This window comes from Limulus polyphemus, unplaced genomic scaffold (assembly GCF_000517525.1).
Source record: "Limulus polyphemus unplaced genomic scaffold, Limulus_polyphemus-2.1.2 Scaffold1320, whole genome shotgun sequence".
NCBI classification, from domain to species: Eukaryota; Metazoa; Arthropoda; class Merostomata; order Xiphosura; family Limulidae; genus Limulus; species Limulus polyphemus.
Window position 1 is genome coordinate 205,365 of NW_013666930.1, and position 26,371 is coordinate 231,735.

At 30.5% G+C, this 26,371-nt stretch overlaps 1 protein-coding gene across 4 annotated transcripts in view; it reads left to right on the forward strand.

Annotated features, from left to right (window-relative positions):
- Positions 1–26,371, forward strand: part of LOC106463081 (serine/threonine-protein kinase WNK1-like) — a 110,824-nt gene that overhangs the window by 59,430 nt on the left and 25,023 nt on the right. For all 4 annotated transcript variants that reach the window (XM_022390491.1, XM_022390493.1, XM_022390494.1 and 1 more), the window contains exons 8-10: positions 10,455–11,403; positions 17,414–17,514; positions 22,736–22,821. In XM_022390491.1, coding sequence (XP_022246199.1) covers positions 10,455–11,403; positions 17,414–17,514; positions 22,736–22,821 — 1,136 coding nt within the window. The remainder of the gene's footprint in view (positions 1–10,454; positions 11,404–17,413; positions 17,515–22,735; positions 22,822–26,371) is intronic.

The window sequence follows — 26,371 nt, forward strand, 5'->3', positions numbered from 1 at the left end:
ACCCGGATGCTGCTCAGTTGTTCCTTGCCGTGTTTCCTGAACTGCACGATGATTCTGTTGACTGTTGAAAGCGGGATTTCCAAATTCTGCAAAATTTGACGCTGACTTATTCCACCATCTGCTTGACCAACTATCCTTCCTCTAACAAAATCTGACAATTTGAGAGAACCTTGAGTTTCTAGGCATGTTGTAGCACAAGATAATTAGTGTGCAGACCATTTTCATTTATATAATGCTCTATGAACACAAATTAGCATAAATCAGTTAAATGACGAAAAATTAGGTGTCTATTTACTTGTGACCACTCAGTGTATATTTCTGAATATCCATCGTTAATGGAACTGTCCAACCAGGACAAAATCTTTGTTATAACTTGTTTCACATGCTTGAAAAGTAAAATACCTTGTTTAATGTTATAAGTTATAAAGATAAATGGTGAAAATATGTCCATGAATATTGCTCTAGGGTGTGGGTGATAGTGGGTTAGATGTCTTGGATTTTATTCCTAAGATCAAGAAATTATAAATTCAGGTTATACAATGTTAGAGTGTAGAATATAACTTGAAGAAAATCACAAATGTAAAATTTAAATAAAGATTCTTGTATCCTCTAAAATCATTTTTAATATTTTTAAATGTTAGGTTACTAAAATATCATTATTAAGCTTAAACTGGAACCCACAGCTATCAAAATCTTATCAAACTGAAATTAGAAATTTGTCAATGAAACAACTAATTTAAACAAACAAGCTTGACAGTCAGTAATGAAAAACTTAATTTTTGTTAAATGTTTAAGTTTTATATAAGCTGTATGTAATTGTTAAATATAAAATTTATGCATTTTATAAATTTCAATTATATCTTGCAACTTAAACAGTGAAGTTGTTATACAGATTGCTAAAAGCAGAATACTGATACAATCTCAACTGTTTATGTTTAATGTTGAATTTCCTTTGCACATTTTTTATCTTTTACTTTCATCTATTGGCCCAATGTTCTCCTTAATTACATAGGTAAATGTATTTTTTTATTTCTTGCCATCTGTACTGTTTTACCCAATTGTTGATAAACACAAAGCTCTTACTTGGATCTATCTTAATCACTTAAGGAAGTTGTGAGTTTTAATCTTCCAACTCACTTCTCACTTTTATTATTCCCAATTTGAAATATGTTTGTATCTAATGTGCTGGTATACGGGTGTATGTATTCATATATTCACACACATCCATGCTTCATAATTTACTTGTTTTTCTTTGCTCTTAAATCAACTAACAATTTTTAGGGAACTATATTTTAACTATTAAAACATTTATATTTACTTTTGTAAGCATCAAATAAAATATATGTTACTGATGTTTATCATGGGACAAAATGATTCTAAAAATTATTTAACTTTTTATTTATTTTTTTCACACATCTGGCATCTTATACAGAACTGTAAAAATTACCTGTGTTATGAACTAGTTAATATGACACCTTATTAAAAAAGTAGTAACATCACAGTTTTTGGCTCATAAAACACACACTTTCTACTAACAAGAAACAAGTATGAATGTTCTGAACTTAAGATATATTTACAATTTTGCTTATAAATTTTTATAGATACAAACTACTATAAGCTATAAAAGCTTGTGAATGAAAGAAGAGTGAAATTCCTTATAATACACTCACTGAGTTTAAACAATTTTAAAACTGAGTATTACAGTACTCTTCAACTTGAGGTATATATGCATAAAATACAATCACAATAATTAAATATACAGCATATCCTTTTTTAACATATTTTTCATTCTAAGAGATGCAGAATCCAAAATCCAAGTCTGACAATTTGGTACTCTGTTAAGTCTAAGTCCATGCACTTGAAAAGAAGAAAAAGATGCATTTCACATCATAGTTACAAATATTAGTTGTAAAAAATAATAAGCAAAGTTTTGTTGGATTTTGAAATGAAGATGCAAAATTTATATCAGTTATTTCTGTGGAATTTTATCATTTACATACACAATATACATTTTAACATGAATTGATAATCACAACAGATATAAAAAAAACAAACTAATAAAGTATTTATAACAGTTTCATATTTTTTTTTACATGGATTCGTAAGTAAAAATGGGAGAAAATTTCAGATATTTGTACAGTGGTAAGTTCTCACAAAACAATATAAAGATGCATGGTAGTGTGTCATGCAGCCAAAATACCTGCAGGACACACTGTGTGTTATTAACAGTAGTAATAGTTTAGCGATTTTCCACTTTCTGTAGCTCGGATATTTTCAGTGGATTTGCTCTACTGGACCCTTCCTTCACATAACAAATTATAAGGAAATCCATTAAGAAATACACGAGATATCGAATCTCCAAATTTTGGTTGAATTTCTTCCTTTTAAGGATTTTTTGTCAAATTTGGTATACTGATAGATCTTTACAACCTACAATTAGGTGTCAGATTTGGTCTAAATATAAGCCACATGCAAATTTATTCAACAAAAACTACTCAGTTTTGACCAAACTTTTTGCACATGCCTACACAAAATGTTATGAACTATTGGTCTAAAGTTTTTACTACAGCTTCACCTTAGAGGAAAAGTGGATCTTTTTAGTTCTTTGTCATTCAGATTAATGATGGCTGACTTACAGCAGCACAATTATAGGATGAAAGCACATGCAGGTACATAAGTATTGGTTAGGCCAAGCACACTAGATTAGCAGTTTCTAAGTCAAATTTCAAAAAAATCATACGGATGGACAGTTATTCATTACCAACTTTTAAGCACAGATTTGCTAAATTTTATGCAATTATCCTAATTAAAGAGCATTTAGTGTCATTTGATAATAGCTTAAGCAATTAGTGTAAATAATGGTGCTTGATACAGCTGTAACAAGAGCATGCGGGTGGTGACAAGAAACTGTTAATCTAGTTTCCATGGCATTACTATAAAGGAAGTTATGAAACTGTTTTAGAGATGAAAAATGACCACCATATATTTTCAAGAATTTAGTTGGTTCTGTAAAGTATAGGTCTGTTCCAAATAATAGGGTTGTGATCCTAAAGCTAATGTTGGTTATTATTGAGTGTTACTTTATTACTTTCTGTGGTTTGTTGGTGTGTATTGGAAAAAAAAAACACCTTAGGTGTGAAAAAAAAGTGCAGCCAAAAAAGGATTAAAGTTGGTGGCCAAACTGGTAGCTACACTTATAGCATTGACAAGAATGTTACAGCAAATATTCATTCATTAGTTAGCTAGGCCATGTATTTTGTTTTACCCACCATCATGCCCCAGGCCTTTAAAGTTCTGATTAGTGAGTATAAAAAGTAGTCATTAAATGATGTTTCTGCTCCTATGTAATAATCATTTATTAAGATATTTTACACTTAATAACAACGTAAAAATAGAACTTTTTTTTCCAAGTTCACATGAGCTTATGCATGACGAAAGAAATTTTTGGTGTTACTTAAATCCTTAAAGACTAGAATATTGACCATATTAAACTTTCTACAGAAAAAATCTAGTCTTGATATGTACATATAAATAGAGTGGTTGTATGATATTACTGGTATGATTCTAACTAAAACAAAGCACCTACATACTACTGAGGATTTTTCACATTCAATAGTAAGTTAACATTTGTAGTCTTTAATAGATTAGCAGGAACTATTATACATTTATATTTCAAATCAAAATGAAAGTATGAGCCACTCGATGTTTCTATTTACTTATGGAACATGTAACTTAAACTCTATACATGTAGTAACAAATATATCAATATTCAAAACATTACTGTATTTTTGAACTATGCTAAGAAGTATAAAACTTGCATCTCTGAATGGGTATTCGACTAATGAATTTAATTAATGTTTTAAAGATTTTCTGGAACCTGGTAAAACTTTGCTAAATATGTCTTGTATCAGCAACATGAAGATTCATTCCAAGTTCCTACGTATCTTCCACAATACTGCCATTCTTAAGGGACACTGGTCACAAAAAATTAGTCACACCTTTCTGTTACTTCAATGATTCAATGACAGAAAAAAAGAAGGGCACTACTACTTTTACACTCTTTGTTATTACAGCACTTTTGGAATAGGGCTATTTTTATGAACTTTCATTTTATGTGAATTGACAGAAATTTCAGAGATTTAGGAAGGCATTGACCAAATCACAATGTGACATCACAGCTGTGTGTTAAAGCAAAGCCATTGGACCAACACTGTATCTGTGAAGTTTTACATAATAGAATTTCCTATAATTCTGAATTTACAACATGTATTTTTGTTAACTTGGGTAAGCTTTTAATAAAAATTTTAAGTTTGTTATACATAAAAAATCAGATTTTTTAATAAGGTATTTTCCTAAAGATTTGTCAGTGAATTTCTGAATTAGTGAGTCAATCTTGGTCAAAGGTGATGTTCTTTTTAGGTATAGAAAATACTTTTTTCCATCTTATAGTTTTCATATTTCATATGTATAACTTCTAAGACCGCCTAAATGAATATTAATATTTTTTTATTTCATATCTTATTTTCTTTACCCTAACTCTAACTATATCAAAATCATCAATGTACAATGGAATAAAAAATATGTAAACAGTGAACCTGAGAGTGAAGAAATGTCTGATATGTCCAAGGTTAAATCGGAAGAAAATGCTTCTCAGACGCAAACTCAAAGCCGAGATATGTGAATGGATAATTTATCCTGGTAAAGTAAATTGTTTTAAACATAAAAAAACCTGTCATGCATTATTTTGAAATTACAGTACATTTAATATATAATCATCTCCAAACCATTCTTCATACCATCCCTTGTTTTACAAGACAAGTAACATTACATGGTTTTTTATGATTCTTAAACTTATGAAGAGTAGTTTAAAACTCTTTTGAATTGAAAAATTACATGAAATAATTTAAAGCATTTTGAAATGTGCATCAAGATGATGTGCCTGGAAAGTAGTCCTACATGTACACATTTTTTTCATGTCTAGAGTCATTGTTGCATTCCTATACAACACAATGAGACATAAAAACAAAGACAACAACTTTCCATTTGTAAATAATCACTAAATGTAGTTATTGTACACAACACTAATGCTTTCGTATTACATAATGTATCAACTGAATAGTTACGAGCAACTGTGATGTCACAACATATAAAGCTTCATTTCAGAAGCAGAAAAATGCGTATGAGCAAAAATGAGACCATTTGTGTTTACTTAGACATTTATTAGGCTTCCTGATGTTTTTCACACTGTGTAGAATTAAGCAAAGCATTTCACTTGTGATATAAAGTAATTTAAAAAATACATAAATTATGTTTCGGGTGACCAGTATCATTTAAGTTCTGTTATTCTGGTGTATTTTATTTGGATTAAAAACTTGAGTGTAAGATAAAAATTGTCATTAAAATGCTTTCATTTTTAGTGTATGTTATTTAATTTTGTAAAATAAGTTTGGCAAAATATTGTGCAGCTTTTGTTCTTGGCCCACATTCCTACCAAACACATTGTTAGCATTCTCTCTAAACAAATAAAAACTTTAATGCTTAGTTAAAAACTACATAAACTGACTTAACAAAGTTTAAAGCTTTATTACAAATTTCTGTCCCAAAAATTAACAATTAGTGTAAAATACTCACTCTATCTTCCAAAAACAAACAAACCCTGTCAGTTTTGTAAATTTTTCACATGCCACCACAAAATTGGTAAAACACCTAATGCAACCTCTATGACATTAAATCAAGAAAATCAATACATCATGTCCACTTTGAAGGATTGTCCAGTTCAATTCATCAAAAATTATCATCTAAAAGTCAGAAAATATTTTTTTTTAAATTAAGGAACAAATAAGAACAAGATGGAACTACTTTACTTGAACTGAGCACAAAATTTGAATCTATAGAGAGAAGCCTAAAGCAAAATGATTTTCTTGTCAATTACAAGCACCTGACTTCTAACAAAACCACACAAGATAAAATATAGGGCTTCATATTATTTCATGCCAATCACATAAAAAAAGTTTGTTGTGAAACAGGAAGAAATTTAAACACAAGAACAATAGAACAAAATGAAATATAAATAATGAAATATTTCCCAATACAAGAAACTTTTGGCCACTCTCTGAACTAGAAATCAGACAACATGATATATAACACCAAAAATTACATAAAATGAAGAATTGTTGAAAGCTGCATTATTAAATACCTTTGAACGTAACATAAAACTGAACTGTTTTCTAAGTACATGTGTCTTCAAGGCTATTTCACAATAACACAGAAGACTGTGTTAGGCTGAAGAAGACACATGAAAGTGTCGAAACCAGTTTCCAAGTCTTTGTATTAATATTTTATCCCCAAAATGTGGTTTATTGTTTACATTCATTTAGCTAACAACAATTACAGTTATTTTTTTCTCCACTGAGGAATTACAGAACTACAATATCTCCTCTTTACAATATTAAAATGTAAGTTTAAAAAAAATAGAATCCACTTAAAAGAGATGCATTTACAGAATCACGAAGTCAGGAATCATTAACAGATATTCATTTAAACTTTTACTTACTGAAGACCTGTGGAACTTTTGGCAATTTAAGATTTCTTCTGTAGCAGATTTTATGTACCAAAATTTAGATTAATCATGCATACTTATGAAACCATGAATCATTTTTTGTAATTTTTATTAGCCTGTACTACCAGGTGATAGCTTCATGACTAGAAATCAACCGAGTTTGTATACTCATAAAACCAACAAACATATATGTATACAAAAAATCTCCACCAAGTGTTCACTGAGGTATAATTATCAGAAATTTAAAAATATGACAAAGAGTAGATATGACTGACTTTGAAACAGAATAATTAAAAATGTAGTTTATGCATCCAATATAAATGAGAGCAAAAATTATTTAGTTCAGTGCAATAACTCAGTTATTTCCTTTATGAATGCACTAAAACTAGTCTAAATTATTATTCACTTACAAAAGTTTGATACATTTATAACAAATATCTATATACTACTAAAACTCTGAGATTGTTTGTTTGTTTGCTTGTCTGTAACTAAATACAGCAAAAACAGCACACAATAGCACCATATTTGTAATGAGATGAGAATAGAAACAGAATAAAACAAGTTTCGTTAAAATTGGGCCACGGGTTACCGAGTTAGCCCTATTTTTGGGGTCACTTTTATGAAAATGTATAGATGAATTTATGTACACTAGATGGCGCCACATATCGGCTTATCTATTTATCTATTTGTTTTCCACCTGATGAATCACTTTAAAATATCTTCTATACAACAATATATGCACAACAGAAATTAAATGATGAGATGAAAATGTGTTATAACGGCACATAGAAAGAAAAACAATAAAATGGACCTACAATATTATTGACTATTTGCAAATAGTAACTATGGAGATGAGGTAATAAAATAAAAATCAGGTCGAGAACAACAACAAAATTTTATAAACTAAAACCTCTCGCAGAGCATTGGCTATTATATTATTTCCCTGTCAGTGTTCCCATCTTCATTAAAAGGCATAAGATGACAAAAACAAGATCTTGAAGAATCTATCTATATACTACTAAAACTCTGAGATTGTTTGTTTGCTTATTTTCTCAGTAAAAAATCATTCACACTACCATTCGCGATCTTACGTCACTGTTTTGAAAAATGAAATGGTCTTTTCTTTTACTCCCAATAAACAATCAAATATCTTTTCTTGAATTATGAATAACACGAATGGATTAAAATATTAAATTATCTCAAAATAAACCTTCATTTCGGTGCAATATTGAAATTAGCTTGAATTCTTCATAACCTCTGAATAGTGGTTGACCCAACAGGGTCACGGTGGTCTAGTATCACTTTAACCCTTTCGAGAAGGGTCATGGGTGAAAGGCCAAGTTATCTCGTTTGTTGACTCTCATTCAAAATTTTATTGAAGTACTATTTTATGAATGTATGTCAATAACTTTGGTATCAAACTGTAGATTATAATTCAAATTTTAGTACTATATATTACTCAATTTCTTAATTTAAAAGCAAACATTAAAAAAACACAGATAAACATCAATTTTTGTGTCACGTGGTATGTTGAATGTAGCACTGGTTCAAATTAGATGTTTGTGAAGTAAAAATACTAAATCTATAGTTTTGTACGAATTAGAAACTCAAATTACTGATATTGACAAGCTAAAATATAAAATATGAGCCTCTTATCTTTTCATTTTGCTAAGATATTGCTCATGTAATAAATCAAACACAGTGGCACTCTGCTCATTTCTTTCCATTTATGCAAATGCTCCCTTATATACACTTACTTCTATATATGACATGAATAACCAATTGGAAGCTCAGAATGAGCCCTAGTGGCTTTTTCAGCCATTTTAACAGGCTTGGCACCATTTCTTTCTTTTGAACCAATATTTCAATGAGGTAGGGTGTGTCTTTAATATACTTGAAATTTCATATTTTTTTAGACTAAAACACATCTTAGTTACAAAGCTTGCTAAATTATAGTGAAATTCTGTGGTATTAATGTAATAATTTATGATTTTTAGTTATTCAAATGTATATATAAAACCTAAAAATAAATATTTTGTTTCATATCCTCCACGTGCAAATTTTTTAAAGGCTTAGCAACCTACATCAAGCAGCAACTAGAAGAAATAATTGCTTGCTTTTCTTTAGTTACTGTTCTATGTTTTAAGAAAAATAAGTTTTTCAAAATAGCAATAATGTATGTACATATATATAATGTAGAATAATTAAAATGTGACTATATTTTACAAAATGCTAGTGTACTAACACACAGCCAAGACAAGTTACTTTGTACAGACCAAAGGTCAGTTTTATGTTATTGGATAGGGTTAAAATGAGTACACGTGCACCGTGTCATTGTAACTTCTGTATTTTTAGCCAGGCACGGCTGAAAAGTCAATATATTAAAAATAATAAATATATAAAAATGTATAATGTTATGCGATTTAAGCTATTTAGTCCAAACATTTATGCTTTCGTATTATAATATGTAGTCATTCTAAAATGAAAAAGACATAACTTGTATTTATTTCCTAATTTTTTTAATGTTGTTATGAGATTGGTCAAATCGACCAAACGCATACAGATAATCGTTAGTGAAAATTCAAGTAAAAAACAGAGTTTTTTGTTAAAAAACGTTTAATAACTATCTGGACATTATAAGGAGTTTGCATGTGAAATTTTAAAAATTTCTGATGGATAAAAGTATTTTCAATCTTAAAATGAATTTTACTTTGCATGATAGATATGAAAGCATTGTAATGTTTACTGATAATCTGCCAATTTTCTTTAACATTTGCTTACTAATTTAAAAATAATAGCATGAAAGCTATAACAAGCACAAAATGGTTGGTGCCAGGGACTGAGCCCATGCTGCAAGAGTTTAATGCTTTTGCACTTTGTGTAGAGTATGCCACCTATACTATGAGGTCACTAATCATTTGATATTTTAAAGTACTAGATTGCATATTTAAAGAGCATTTAACATAGTCAATGAAAGTTTCGACTTCTTTTGATTAATAATGAATTGAAACTAAGTATCATAATGCACACTGCAGTCCAAACATGTTTAATAATTACATTTATAACTTATCTCTACATATTTATCAGATACGAATGTTTGCGTTACTTATTTTTTGTTTTTGCTTTTAAATTAGTACTTTCTTCACTATTTTTATATTCTGTCAGACAATAAATTTATTATTTTGAATTATATCAACTTTTTGTTCTATTAAGACTTGGCTCATGTTCGGTACAGTATCTACGTCTTGATAAATTCGTAAGGTTAAATAAATAATTTTCACTGCATACTGGCTGTTTGTCTTCATTATATAAATGGGATTTTACTCACTAATTGTAGTAGTATCCAGGCATTGAGACAATATTATTCTGAGCAAGCCTCTTAACATTTACATTTCAGTTGTGAAATGAAGCTAGAAATTGATGTTTCACCAAAGACAACTTTATTTGAGAGGAGTTTGAAAGTTATATTTGACCATCAGATGGGAAATGTTTCCTTTTTTGGTCTGACCATTTTAATTAAAAAACCAAAATTAAGAATATCTGCAGCCATGCTATTGCATTTAATGTTGCTTAACTCCATCACCTTTGTGTTGAGTTTGGTAAATAAGTAGATTGGAAAAAATTTAACATCGAGTTTTGGGTAATGTTGAAAACTAGTAAAAGTTATTGTTTGAATTTTTGCTGAATTTACTTCAATCACTAATTGAAAATGATAAATATTTTATCTGTTTTATTTTGTAATTACAAGTATTATTGAGTAATGCAAAGCCACTGGAATAATTATGAGGGAAGTTAACATAGTAGTTTTAGTAATGTTTGCTAATTAAGAGTACTGTAAATTTGGATTTTACATGTCAGTTTGGAAGAAAACTTTAGTGAAAATTACACATTGCAGCAAATGACAGGGATCATCATGGAGGAGGACATGAGAATTGTGGCTTTGGTAATACGTAATCAGATATCATGTTTGAAAAGGGAACGACAGCATCTTCAACATTCCCAATCAGAACAGATGCAACAGGCTTCACAGCAGTCCCAACAAGGAACTTTTCAACAACAGACACAGCAGGTGCAACAAGGGCATGGCCAACAACCTCAGCAACCACAGGTACAACAAGGGCATGCTCAACAACCACAAGTACAAATGGGACTTCCTCAACACACTCAGTTTCAACAAGGATATGCACAACAGTCACAAGTTCAAAATATACTTCCTCAACCACAGGTTCAAAATGTTCTCCAACAACCTCAGGTTCAGAATGTTCTTCCCCATCAACCACAGGTTCAGAATGTTCTTCCCCAACAACCACAGGTTCAGAATGTTCTTCCCCAACAACCACACGTTCAGAATGTTCTTCCCCAACAACCACAAGTTCAGAATGTACTTTCTCATCAACCACCATTACAACCAGGTCAACCTCAGTTACCACAAATGCAACATGGGCTTCCTCAAAAATATGTGCAGCAAGGACTTCCTGAACAATCAGTTAAGCAGCAGAGCCAGGCTCAACATCCACAGTTACAACAGATGTATCCTCAACAGCTACAGAATTTTCAATCACAGAAACTTCATACGATTCAGTCCTCGAGTCAATCAAAACAATCTGAAGTTAACCAGCAGCAAATTCAACATCAGTCTCAGCAAACTCAGATCCAGGAGCATTCTGCTTCTTTACAACCATCCCAGGACTTTGCTTCTAGCACCAGACTGCAATCAACAACACAACTACAACAGTCAAAAAATAAAGAAGGTTGTGAAATAGAGACCTTGAAACAACAACATATCCATGGAAACTCTGAAGATTATCTTTCAAGCAGAATAACATCACACGTAGAAACTCTTGGTAAGCTTGTCTTCTCATGCTTTTTCCTTTTTTAATCCTAAAATTGTGAGTCGATTGTATAACTTGGATCATATTCATATAAGTCTTTCAGAACATTAGCTCTGTTAAGTACTAAGAAATCGGTGACTGTTGTGTACTTTTGAAAAGTGCATTTTAACATTTCTTAAAACTGTGTTGCATAAAGTGGCTTCAGAAGAAGCAGTCATTTTGTTTACACAAAAATATGTATATTACATTATAATGGCCAAATGGTTTTCCAGCAAATGCTTGCTTGTTTTTGGCAGGTAGAGTAACAACAAAAAATTTTTTACACAAAATTAATGGAAACATTCTGGTTAGGTTTGTGTGAAATAAAAAGTATTTTCAATATTTGATACAAAATATTTGTTTTTAATGTGTGTGCAGAAACTAATCCAAATTATAAACTGAGTTTTTGAAAAAGGTTAAATTAGATAATATGTAATATTTCAATGTGAAATTGTAGGTTTTACTATTAAGTTATCAGTAATACGTACATTAGCATAAGTGATATAGGCTACTAGGTTTAGATTTTTATTTCTTATGTGTTTGATTTTTTCTTGTATTTTTTGTGATTACATTTTATTGTTAGGTGCATATTTGTATTCTTGCATACTAAATTATCTTGAAGTGAATTGATATTTTACTCATTTATTTTAATTTCAAAGATAATTTCTAATTTGCCTTTTATTTTAAAAAAATCAGGAAAGCAATATGTGTGAGCTAAAGTCATTTTAACTTTTGTTACCATAAATTTTACATATTTATAGAACAAATATATATAATATAAATTTCAGTATTTAAGTGATTCTTAATGTATTTGAGGTTCTTTCAATGTTGACATAGAATTGGGTAACATTCGACAACTCGGTGAACTGAAAAGTTGTACATTTATGTGTTGATGTTTGATGCAAGATTTCAGCATCTGACATGTTATGTCATTGTTGTGCTTGTAAACATCTGAATATGATAGATATTTTGTCATTAAAATGACTGTATATTGATAATCTTAAGTATTATATATTGAAAAATTTATCAAATGTACCTGTTTATTGTAATCTCATTTCTCAGTTTTTCTATGACTTGTGATTGGGGAGGGAGCTGAAATGGCCTTATTTTGACCTAAATCTGGATTAATGTTATCTTTAGCCTTAACCTGGTGCTGAATTTGGGTTTTGTTAATGAATCAAAGGTACATCATATACTTATCAGGGATTTTGGACTACTTAGCAGTCCTGGTGCTTGAAACAATTGGTTTAAAGATGAATGCATGGGTACATTCTTCACTATTAGTGTGTGTTCAGCCACTTTAGTGGAACTTAGATAGCAAACTATATTAGAATATTATATTATATTAGTATAATGTGCTTCCATACTTAAGTAAAAAGAGTGGTTAATAAAGGCATGAGTAAGACTATTGTTCAGTCACTTTAGTGGAACTTAAGTAGCAAGTTGTTACTGCATAGAACCTTCTTCTTTAAGTAAAGCTAAAGATAAAGACATCTCTGTTACCTGAGAAACAGAGACTGCTGAAATGGCAACTTACCAATCTTGGGCTAATCCTTTCATGTTATGGCAGGTACCTTCATGGTGGAAGTTAGGTAAATGCATTCTATTATATTTCCATTCATGTGCTATTATAAATATTCATTTTGTTAATGTTTTTACACAAGTTTTGTGATTCTTGGAAATGTTACAAGTAATTTTTACTGTATTGACATTTTTATTGGTTCTGGTTAGCTAAAAATGTCATTTCTTGCTGTCATATTTCAGCTAATGAATTTTTTTATATTTGGTCATATGATAAATGTTGATTCCAATAAATCGAAGTGTTGCCTTATTTTTGTCCGACATGCGTGTAACTATTGAAACCACATCAAAATCCTTAATGTCCTTTAAATCAATTAAATGGTATGATTGGCATCTCCTTGCTTACTATGTTACTATGATTATCTCTTGTACGTGTGTTAGTTCAGAAAGATCATCTGTGGTTATATGTTAGTAAACATGAAAAAAACAAATTAATATTTAGCATAAACCGTATGCTAGTCACAGTAATGTAACTACTGTTTACAGCAAAATTCTTCCTCTCAGAGAAGTGCACAGGCATTAATAAAGGACTGTGGGTCTACTGTTTGGCTTAAGAATACTGCTTAATAATTCTATGTTTTTGTAATCTAGAAATTGTTCTATAAAACCCCCTTTTAGTAGTATAATAACCTACTGTGTCAATACTTTTTAAGGATTAATACAGAAAGTCTCTTTTGGGTGATGAAGTGTTTTATTGTGATAATTAAGTTAAAATCTTTAAATTCTGTTATCTTTAGCTGATCAGCTCAGTCTAAACAAGTTTTCTTTCTGTTTGCCCCATTAACTAAACTGGCTTACAACAGTGGTGGAAAAGTCAAGAATTTGTGCTATTTAACCAGTTTGAATGGGCATTTTCTAGTTGCTACACTCTAAAGCTATATTTAAACTTTTGTTTTTTGTTTTTACACAAGTTGTTTTTCAATTCTGTTTATATACCTTAAGTTGATACTGAAGTTGTTTTATGCATGTAATTTTTGTCAACAAATGCAAAGATACTGTTGAAAAGAATTTTTTACATAACTAGTGTTCTTCTGCTATAATTAATCTTATGCTCGTAATTTTTAATAAGCTGTTCACAAAAGTTTTGGCTTATGACCAAACTGGTGAAATACATGGTAATTTTGATATTTATATACTCCTAGTGACAACTCTAAAGTATAGGTTAAACAGAGTGGTTAATAATAGGTTGGAAACAATGATTTTTAAGTATAATGAAGTCATTTTATTTTTTGGAGAACATACTACATGTTTTGACAGAACACTGGTCTATCTTTTTTAGGTACCTGAAGAACATGTAAAATAAATCACTTCATTATGCTTATAAGTAGTTTGTTGCCAACTTAATATTATATTAGTATAATGTGCTTCCGTACTTAAGTAAAAGAATGGTTGATAAAGGCTTGAGTAAGACTATACGATTTGTATATATAAGACACAACGATTCGTAAGCATAATGAAAAATTTTAATACATAGTGTAGGTTTTGACAGAGCTTTGGTCTGTTTTATAATGGCTGGAGATGGCTTGAATGGGTTTTTCTTCATTACCCGTTCAAGCCGTCTCCAGCCATTATTAGTCTCAAAGTGGGTTCCTCGTCATCGAATTTGGTCTGTTTTCTTCAGATACCTGAAGATTGCTCTGTCGAAACATGTAGCTTGTGTTAAATATATACAAGTCTCCTAGCATAATCCTACACAAGTAAAAATACAAATAAGACTATATGATAATGAGATATCACATTACCATATGGTATGTAGGTTTATTGTTGTTCATCTTATAAATACATTTCATTGTTACACCAAATTATTACATTATTTATACAGTCAAACTAGTACTATCAGATATATTTTCTAAGAGACCGTATTTCAATAACTTCCATTTTTAATTAATAACACAAGTGAAATTTTTTGAGCTTATTAGTTGGGTTAAAAGCTGCAATATGTGGTGAAGGTGCTTTAGCTATGTTGAAATAAAATGAAATTAACCAATAGTTCAGAAACTAAATATGTCAGCCAGCTGAAGACTTACAATTTTGTATGAAATGCTTTTGATAGATTTATATTTTAATAAAACTATCACTGTTAACAAATGTTAAGTAAACCTGTATTTTTAAGTTTCCAGTTTTTTGCAAATGAGAAATAAATCCTAAATTAGAATATTCCTTGACAAGTGAACTTTGTATATACAAAAATAAATTATTCTGATCTGGGCAAGCTACCTACATGGAACTAAAAATAAACCTAATGATGTATGTAGCTAATAAGTATACTGTTCTCACATTCTTACTGATAAAAATCAGAATGCATTGTTGCATCAGCACATGCATACAATTCATAATTTTCTTCTGTTTGATCTATTCACATATATCAAGTTGAAAGGTATTGAATTAAGAATTAAGTAATAGTTAAACTTTATTAGTTTTTGTGTGTTTCTCTAATAAACAAAAGGGAATAGACTTAAAATCATTTTAAGTTTTTTTACTTCTACTTGTAAGAATATAATAATAAGCCAACAGGACTAGAGTGTTTAAAATCTTCATAATAATGTCCAAGATCTACTGATATTGTGTGATCAGTTACAGTCCTATTTATGATCTTATACAGTAATTTTACTACACTGTTGTAATAAAAGCACAATACTTAATATAAAGTAGAATCTTGTATAGTAGTGTAGTCTGCTAGAATTATACAGTGTTTGATTACGACTGATGTTCATACTAGAGTAGTTGTGCTGTTAATTTATTTGTAGAGATGAAAGTGCTTTACATTTTCATAAATAGAAAGAGCTGATTATTTGGTATGGAACAATTTTTCTACAAGTTCGTGAAAGATGCTAATCAGCATAATTTTAGAACTACCTGCAACAGAAAAGTAGTAGATGTTTCATACTTTAAGTATTTGAATTATATGATCTCCATTTTTTTATACTGTTATTTATTGTTGAAGACATATTAGATTCTAAACATTGAATATAATGTTTGTCTGTACAATTTTATTGTGTTTATACATGTATGTTTAAACAAGAATTTCAGTGTAAATTCACACAAATGCACCTAGAAAGTATGTATATTTTATCACTTAATTTTTAACCTTGTAGAAGTACTAACAGATAAACTGTATGTTGTAACTTTTATTCAAGGAAATCATAAAAGTATTATACCTTAGTAGTTAAATATAATATACTGTAACCCTGTGATAAATTTATGAACTTAATTAATAAATTGTTAATAATGTTTTTTAAATTGTTCATGTTTTGAAAGATGCTATATATGAAACTTTTTTAAACGAGTACTTTTTGTTATATAAAGCTTGCTTTTATGACTTATAAACTATTTTTTTTATGTATTTAGCAATTATTCATAAACTGAATTTTATAATTATTGAACATTTTTATTTTTAAAATAATTTAATCCATAATCAGAATTAAGACAATTAATATGTTAATGTAAACCTTTGCTATACTTCTTGGATAAAGGAATAGACAAAGTAAATGAAATGCTTTTTCCTTATTTTTTCAAGTGGACTTAATGTACAGTGTAAAATGTTTTAAGTCGCATAATCTGTTGAAAATTACTCTTTGTTGTTAATCTAAACAGGCTGATTAACCTTTGTGATCATGTGTAAAAACTTTATTAAAATGTACATATGTCATTTTTTTATCTGTTTTATTTATTTGTTATTACTAAAGTAAAATAATTTGTCATTACTTCAGAACTAAAATGTGCTTTTCATTTCTTTTCCCAGAAATGGTCCGTAATTTTGTAAGGTACCGTACTATTGTAACATCTCTGCTACTTGTTTAGAGCAAATAGATAAATTAGAATTATTGATCAGGTAGTTTATTATTTGAAGAGATCAGTGCCAGGGTCGAAATGATAGTTATTTTGGGAAAGTTTTTTTGTTTTTTTTAAAGTAGGTCATCTCTCTCTCAGCTATTGAACATTCCCTTAAACAGTATGAAGTCTGTTATCAAAGTACAAACAAGACCCGCTAACATAAATTCAAAGGTCATTTTTAGTGTGTTCTTGTTTTTTTTATCCTTGTTATTTGATTATTTTGTGAAGATGTATAATCTACAAAATCTTTTCAGGGAAGACATAGTAGTCATGTTGTATTCTAACTACCTTTTTGTACTTGATATTAAGAGTCAAATATTTTGTGATTTTTTTTTCAACTTTATGAATTTACTTGTCAGAAACAGAAGGTCATGCTTGGAAAACCAGAAAAAAAATTGTATAGATGTGATTAGAAGATAAAACTGAACTGAAATTATATAATGAAATAAAATAAGTATATGTAAAAAGTTATCAAAAACTTAATTCTGTGAACTAAACTTGTGTTGTAGAATGCTAAATGTTTTGTACTTTAATTAAATTTCTTTCTTGAATTTTTTTTCACTTACAGCTGATAGTCATCCAGATCGTACTTGCCAAGTTCCACCACCAGAATGCTCTAATGTAAATGTATCTTATCCTCATCAGGCTTATGTGTACCAAGCACAACAGGTAGGTGTCGTTGGCTGTAATTGACTCTTTTAAAAAAATTACTGGTTGGCTGTATTTTTTCCCCAGTAGAACCACAATGCTAGTTTTGTATAAAATAAGAAACTTGTTAATTTGTCTATCTGTTGATTTGAAACTTGATAATATAACTTGTATATTTATACACAGAAGCTGATGATATAAATTTTATGTCTAAATTTTAAGCCATTTAAGAGTAATGTTATTGCACTGGTTATGAATTCTACAAACCTTTTTAAAATTTTTAGCATAGCAATTTTAGTCTTGCAAATAATTTTCTCATTTTGATTAGAAATCTAATGACAAGTTAGTCATTTTCCTACTCAGTTATTGCAATACATTCAGGGCTAAAGTTTTGGTTTCTAGGCAATTTAAAGTAATGTGTTGTAGCCATTCTTGATTCTAAAAATTTTATTAATTATTCCAAAACAATTCTAATTAATAAGCAAGTTTTTTTTTTTCATGTAAATTTGATTTTATGTTTTAAGCTTTTAAGCAAAAATAAAATACAGAATTGCTTGTCTTTTATTAGAAGAAACCCGATGTTGAGCTAATTTATCCCACATTAGCTGTAACGGAAAACATTTAACAATGTTAATGAATTATATTCGTCAATATAATTACCTTTCTCAAGTGTAAACACTGTTTTCAAACTGAAACTTTGTGGATAACTGTATAACCAAATTATCTCTTATTTTACATCTGTTTCTTCATTTATTGTTTTTAATTATTATTGGAATAAAGTTTAGATAAAATTTGAAGCCAAATGGTAATACCAGAGATGTTATATGTCATCATATTTTTGGTCTTGGGCAATTAGATACATATTAATACACTATTTCTTGGCTTTTATTTTTAATGTTATTGTTCATTAAGTTATTAAATCATTTGGCTGTAAATATAGATTTGTTTTTCTACTCTCTCTCTCTCTCTCTTCTTTTTTTTTTATTTTGCTTTAGGCTGAATGGACAAGCTTGTGAAACTTGTACTGTCACAGTTTGCTAAGTTATTTAGAACAGTCATGTTGACTGATGTGGTTGGAAAAATAATAATGTTTTGTTCACTTTTATTAGAAAAAATGTCAATAAGAATGTTCTCAACTGGCATGCCATTGTATTTTTTCATAGGTACAAACAGTTTGTCTATTAAGTTTTGAATCACTGTTCATGGTGAATTTTTAAACAACTTATTTTTAATGCCACTTTTGGTCACTATCACAGACAATTTTGATTGATCTTGTATATCAACAAGATTATTGCTGCTGGGTACATACAAATCTTTGTATTTTTTAGAGAGATTGTGTGGATAAAGCAGTTATTAATAGTACTTATATATGTATATCAGGATTAAGTATAGTACTTGTCATGGCTCATAAATTCTACATTCTGGCATTATATATTCAGAAGAAAGTATTTTTTAAATAGTAATTGGTGAAAGTAAGAAACTGGTACACTTTTGTTTTAGAAGTTAACTGCTATGTATGGTTTGAAGCTAGAATCACACATCAATCAACTGTAAAGTAAAAGTCATAATTTTTATATAGTTACCAAATAAATGTTTGCTGTTGGTTCTTGTGTCACAGTATAGTACAGCACTCTCCAACTCAGTGGTCTTATCTGAAAAGCAAAATGGCACATATGGTTTTAGTTGGACAGTGCTGCTGAAACCCCAATCAGTTGACAAGAAATGTAATGTTTGAAAGTTAAAAGTTTGTGCAATGTAATAATGCCTTGCTCAGTTTTAAAAGATTTACCATTTTGTTCTCAGCCCAACTTCTCAGAGATATCACCATCACAAACAGGACAAGTACCTAGTGGTATGGTAGGACAACAACTGCCACTTGCATATCAACAGATGCACTCACTGGTGTCACTCTCTGTCACCTTACCTTCCACCTCTGTAGGTAAAGCGCCCTTAGCGAAAGCAGAATATATTCAACCAATTACAACTTCTCAAGTCCAAGTACCAAAAACATATCCATGTGTACCAACTATTTCTATTCCCACTCAGCCTTTGTCATCTCTTGTTAGTCCCGTGTTGGTATCAGGGGCTCTTCCTTCTTATGGGTCAACCATTTCAAGCACTACACCAGGTCATGTATTATTGATGACTGTCCCTGGTGCTTTACCAGTCATAGAGGCATTTTTACAGCAAAACACCTATATCAAAGTGTTACCAAATGCTGAATATTCTGTATCGTTTGCTGACCAACCATTAGTGTCATCAGCTGGTGGCATGGTAATTCAACCCCCATGTTTTGCACCACAAACTAAACCAGAATATTTATCTTTAAACACTTGGGGTATTAGATCACAAGATACAACCTGTGTTTCTCACTATAATTCAGTTTACAGTCAAAACTCTGTGAGTGCGACATGTCAAAATCATTGGAGTCATAACAATTTCCCCCATCCCTGTGGTTGGACTGGCCAGGTAAATCATTCTTCTCCAGATGGTGACCTTATTACATTTTCTGAAGCGCATATCAAGTGTAAAACTTTTCAAGAACAAAATAAGGCATCTCTCCCAAACTTTGAAATGGAATTGTCTCCATTAACTAATCAACAACGAGATAAGTGGCCCTCTGTGGGTGATGTTTTCAAAAATTTTCCTCTTGCCCTCTCTTCAGAGGCTTCTTTACGAGAACGTTCTCAGTCTTTTGGAGCTTCAGAGTCCTCTCTTACCAAAAATAGAAAAAACCAGCGTGACTGTCATGACAATTCAACAAAATTATTTATTTTGGATCAAGACCATAGCTGTGATACAAATCTTGGTAATTCAGAATCTGGTATCATGTGTCCAGTTCATCCAATTCCAATTACTCCAGCTATCAATGCTAACCAGAGAACAGATGTTCACCAAATGAACAACAAGACAACCCAAGGCTATCAGCTATTGCATACTTCACCAAGGAATTCTTCAGACAAGGTACCTAAAAAAAAAAAAAAATAGTGGATGATGTGGGCATCTTGGCTTGATTTATCCCCCCTCCCCCAATTTCTAGTTAAAAGAACGATAACATTTCTAACATGTTTTCCAAAAATATTATGGATTGTCTTGCTTTTGAGTTTATTGCACTAGAATTGATAAAAATTTATGTAGTTGGTTAATATATCTTTTGAGCTTGAAAGCAAATTAATTCATTATTTTGAGTTGGAAAACTAAAGATTACACTCAAACTTGTCAAAGATATTTGGTCATCTTCCTTGTATAACTGTTGTTGTAACATTTTAACATCTCGATGACGTAGACTTCGTAGCGTTTTCAAATACTAACTTGTTACTTCATTTTCCTAATTTGGGTTTGATTGGTATGTATTTTCCCAAGTTCCTTCTGCAGTATGCTGAAAAGTGTTTTGGCTCTAGCAGCAGACATGAGCTGAAAAGCAGAAATTGATAAATAATTTGTGAATGAAGACTTTATAATATTTTTCAGCAAGTTAGAAATAAAGCTCAGATCTACTATTATGGAACAACACTTAATTTGTGTGGATTAAGTTCTGATAGTGTGAAGTATTAACTTATATCCATATATATTTGGTGTTGTTCTGTAATAGTGGATCTAAACTTTATTTTAGATTACGCAGTATTGTATATTTACCTACTATTAAGTTAGAAGTACATTAGCATGTGATGACATTTATGTAGATTTGATAAACTAACTCTTACAAGAATTAATGTTTGTATTAATTTCATCTTTGGCTTTTGAAAACTTGTGTACACATAAAAGAAAAATGTGTTACAAATTGAATAGATAAGTATTACACTACTAAGAGAACTATTAAAGATTACAGATCACTTTGTCATATTTGACACAATTGTTTTGTGGCTTGGAGTATGTCTTTTTTTTTAACAAAGATAAATTTGAATTTCTAAACTTTTTAAAACATTGTTTTTCTTATTCATATAGTACTTTATTTTCTATTTCTAAATTTCATTGTGTATGGTTTCATTTATATTTTGGAGAATGTGCATCAGTGTATTTTTGTTTGTGTATGAGCACATGCATTAATGTGTTTAAGGAGTGAGTTAAAGTTATACAAACTTTCACGTTTAAGTTGAGGTCAGGCCAATTCATTTGGGCACATTCTTCATTCAGTTTAATATTACTTAGACCATTGTGCATTTTCCCATCAAAATTGAATATGTACAGTAAAATATATTTATAGAGTGTTGACAATTTGAGAATAATGTTTGATTTGTAGTTTGTATGCCCTTAAGAGATATAACTAGTTGGTTGACACGAATTTTTTTGAGAATCTTCACATTTATTTTATATACTATTAAATTTTAGATCTATGTCTATGATAATAATAACATATCATAATCAGAAATTAAACAAAAAAAATATATATATGATAAGAAACTTAAAAGAATATCCTGTTTTTGCATGCTGGTTTAAACTTTAACTGGGTGCTGGAGAGATACTACATGTGTGAATCATCTGTGATAATGAATATACCCAATCTAGGCTAATGATACAAATTGCTTATCTGAACCTATTAAGAATTCTTGTTCACTGGATTCCCATAAGTTATCATAACTGTTGTAGCTAGCTTCATGATTTTAATGCACATAATTTGTTTCATTATTTAAACAGTATGTCATTAATAATGGATCAGCATTATTTACATTTCTGTTGCAACTGGAAGCTTTTTGCTGGGTTATCATCATGTTTGATTTTGTGAGCAGCCTTATAGTGAAGAAAATATTCATGTTTAATGATAATGACACTGCAGTGTATATTTTCTGTGAAACTGTGGAGTATATAGCTAACTTATTTTAAATTCTTGGTTTCATTCTTATTCGTTGCATAATTTAATATTTTTTGTGTATACTGCATCTTGGCAGCTACTTTTTTAAGCTTCATGCTTGCATGGATTTTGAACACCTGTTTATGTGTGTGTGTGTGTGTTCAGTTTACTAACATAATATTCATAGAAATACTTTTTATTATCATCAATAATTTAAACTGATTTATTTAATAATATTTAAAAGAAAAAGAAAATTATCATAGAAGTGTGTCTAAGTTTTGGTAATTACATATGCTTTTAATTGTAAAAAAATGTGTACCATTATAAATGTAATTTTATTGTAGCATATAATATAAAATAGTTCTTTTAAACAAGTACGTTTTATAATCTTTTAAAGCAAAGTTATAGTTTTTAAACTGTAAACTCAATGTAACATTTCATTGTTTTACTCAGGAAACTTCACAGGCCTCTGTTACAGATCAAGAAGTTTTCCAGATTCAACCAAGTCATGTTCCATATGATGCTAGGATCATTGATTGGTAAGTAGGTAAACGTAAACATTATAATTTCTGATGTTTTCGTTTACTTTATAATTAAAAGATAGCTTTCAGTTAAGGTTATTACTAATTTAATTGTCAGATGATCATAATCCACAATTTCATGTCTGCAATATTCTAAAATTTGTATAGTTTAAGAAAAAGATAAATGCATTATTAAAAAAGACCAACAACTTTTTAGTATTCCACAAAATATTTTTTATTCTGAAAACTTATTCTTCAGACTTTGCTTTTGATATTGAGTGAGCATCAGTAAAGTCAGTTGCCTCAAAAACCACAAAAGGCAAAACAAGTTAGCTTGTTGGAAACAGAAATCTACTACAATTTGATCAAGTAACTGCTGAACATCACTTTGCCGGGTGGAAATCGCTATCCCTAGCTTCTCCAAGTTTAACAAATGAAGAAAATAATTTCAAGGCTCTCACTTGTATTTGTTTGCATGTAAAAATAGTTGAAATAGCTAATTATATACAAAATAAACATATATATATTTATAGGTAATATTTTTCAGAGAAAGACTTCTGAAGAGTAAAGTTCTAAGACTGAGCTTTTGATTTGGCAAAATGTTATGCATCAATATATGGGTCCATTAACATGAATCAGAATTATAATAGATTCTCCAGAAAAGTCAGAGAAAGCTTTCAAAATTGATTATATGAAAAATAGAAAAATTAGTTACAGATTAAAAACTGAGGATAGGAGGTTTTTGTCTTAATTTGTCTTTAAGTATTATTGACTTAAAGTATAGTCAACATTAAAAAAATCCAAAACCATTAGTTTGCTATTCCTGCAGACTGCAGGTAGTAAACAGTTAAAACTATTATATTAATCAGTAACTTCTGATGAAAAGAAGCTACCTCATTAGATCAGTACTGAAAATTAACCCAGTAATTAATGTAGCTAATTTAATATACTAGTCTAACAAGAATGCCATAAAACAGAAAAATTACAAAGATGGTCTTACATGTTTACTGGAGCTTTCTCTTCAGCACTATTACTACATTTGCAACGATATCTATTGAATTATTTTAGATCTTTTTCATGGGGCTTGAGCTGATTGTTTATTTTCTTGATTTTACGAGAAAATAAATTTTGGAGCTGTTTTTCCTGATGCCCTTCCTCTACCACTTCATGATTCTAATGTTACCCAGGCATTGCAGGAGGAGTATCTTCTGTGGAAGACATACAGTTGCTTATATGCAGAGAGGCAGAGTCTTACATGCAGTCTGATGTTTTTTTTCCTATTGGCTCTGAGGCTGAGTTTTTCAGAGATCAAGGGTGGCTAGTGAGAATTTGGACTATTTTTCCAGCACCTTCCTTTGCTCAGACAGCTACTCATGAACGTTGGATAGACGTCCTGCCTCTTGCACCCTTTTTATACAACTGATATGCCATATTTGTAATGTTTTGAGTATTTATCATGTGGCTTATGAATCTTAACTTTTTTTATTGGAAGAAACTAGTTCATTTAATTACCTGGTTCTTCCACCTTTGCCAGACATTGCATTACATACAAGGAGATTTGCAGCTCATTTGAGGGAGGGCACTGCCATGCTTTGTCCTTCTTGTTTATTGGATTAGCATACCTTGGTTTTCCCTTGCGAATCCTTATTTGGACTCTAGACCCTCTATTTCCTATTTGAGGCTGTTTACTGCATCCCTTTTTCATATTTCCAGACCTCCTGCTTCATTGCCACAATCCATTGGAACACTAGGGTGAGTTTGACCTTACCAGTGGGGATCATCTCAGTCTCAGAGGGTTCATGTCTATATGGGAGACATTCACCACAGATCAGTAGAGTATTCAACTTCTCAGGAGGGGATTGGGCATTCAATCCACATCTCCTCCTCCCCTGTCTCTCATACTGATTGGCTTTCCACTCCCCAAGACTCTCTTACATGAGCGAGGTGTGAATTGGCTCTGTAATTCCGAGTTCGGTTTGTTGCATTCTGAGGTTCTTCAGGTTGGGGGGAAGATTTGTCTTGTTGGATGTTGATTGCTTTCCCTTTGTAATTCTAGTGGCTTGATATGCAAGATCCTGTAACTTTCAGGTTGAATTCCCCTCATATCATATTTCTATTATACAAATATATCATATTGTGGTTTCCATGCCTTAGCCACTATACCTTAGAATCCTTGGATCTAGCTTCGAGTCCATAACTCTATAACTCCAGCAGTGAGATATGGAACCTTGTCTGTGTGGTTGGGACCTGGATGAATCTCATGATAGTGTACAATGTTGACTGTAGCTAGTTGGCCTTTACCACCCATGTTTAGATTTCACTTTATCTAGGCAAAGAGCATACCTGTTCTAGAAGTAGTGTGGACCCCTACTCGTGTACTTTATTATATCTCAATATTGCACACCTTTTTTTTTCTATGCAGACACTTTCTGTGTGAATCTTGCCCTCACTATCCTCTCTATTCAGTCAATGTGAGATTCTAGCTAGAGTGTGAGAGGAGGTGTGTTTGAGCTTACATTTTCTTATACCAAAAATGTATTTCTGATAATACTTATCTCCTCTCACACTATTCTGCCCTACTTCTCCACTATAGCCAGTGTTTGGGTCTGATAATCTTGCCAGTCTCAAAAAGCAAATAAGAAAGAATAACAGGGAGCTTATATACAGATTGGGTATAGAGGACACATTGACAGAGGTGGAGAGAGCCACAAGATTAAAATCACTAGAGGTGATATAGTGGGGTATAAAGAGGGGGAACAAGTGAGGTACAATTCATACCAATGCATAGACAGGCAAAGAAGAGAATCTTTCATTGGGATAAAGCTAAAGTGTGAGAGGAGGTAAGTATTACAAGAAGTACATTTTCAGTATAGGAAAATGTAAACTTGTAATTGATTAGAATGCATTAATTCATCATTTCAGTACCCATGCTGTTTTACATATTTTTGACCGTAATCCCATTAACTCTTTCAGCACTGGCTTGGTCCCTGAGACCGACCTCACAACCATTTTATGCTTGCTATAGTTTTCATGCTATAACTTTTAAATTAGTAAGCAAATGTTAACAAAATTTGGCAGATTTTTAATAAACATTACAATGCTTTCATATGCAAAATATCAGTTTTTTTTTATTATTAACCCATTACTTGCCGTGGCCATTTTGTCTTATTGTGATGGCAAAATCATTTGTGAATTGGAAAAAAATGATAGAGAACTTATCTTTTATCGGATTTCAGATTTTATTTTTGTAAATAGTAGCATGACATTCAATTATTTGTACAAAATTATATTGTTTAAAGAGGAATTTAATGAAAAAAATTCCTAAAATACATTTTAGACTGTAAATTAGTGCCCTCTTTTTCAAAAATGTTTTAAGATATTTCCTTTCACTTCAGCACTGGTCCTGCCATCTATGATTGGTATCTAAACCTTTTTCCAGTCTGTTTTCTTTATAAAACTCTAAACCTTTTTCTAGTCTGTTTTCTTTATAAAACAGTGTTTGGGCATGTTAAACCTCAGCTATAAAACTTTTAGCCAATCCTAGTCGAAGGTGTCCAATTTCAGTAGC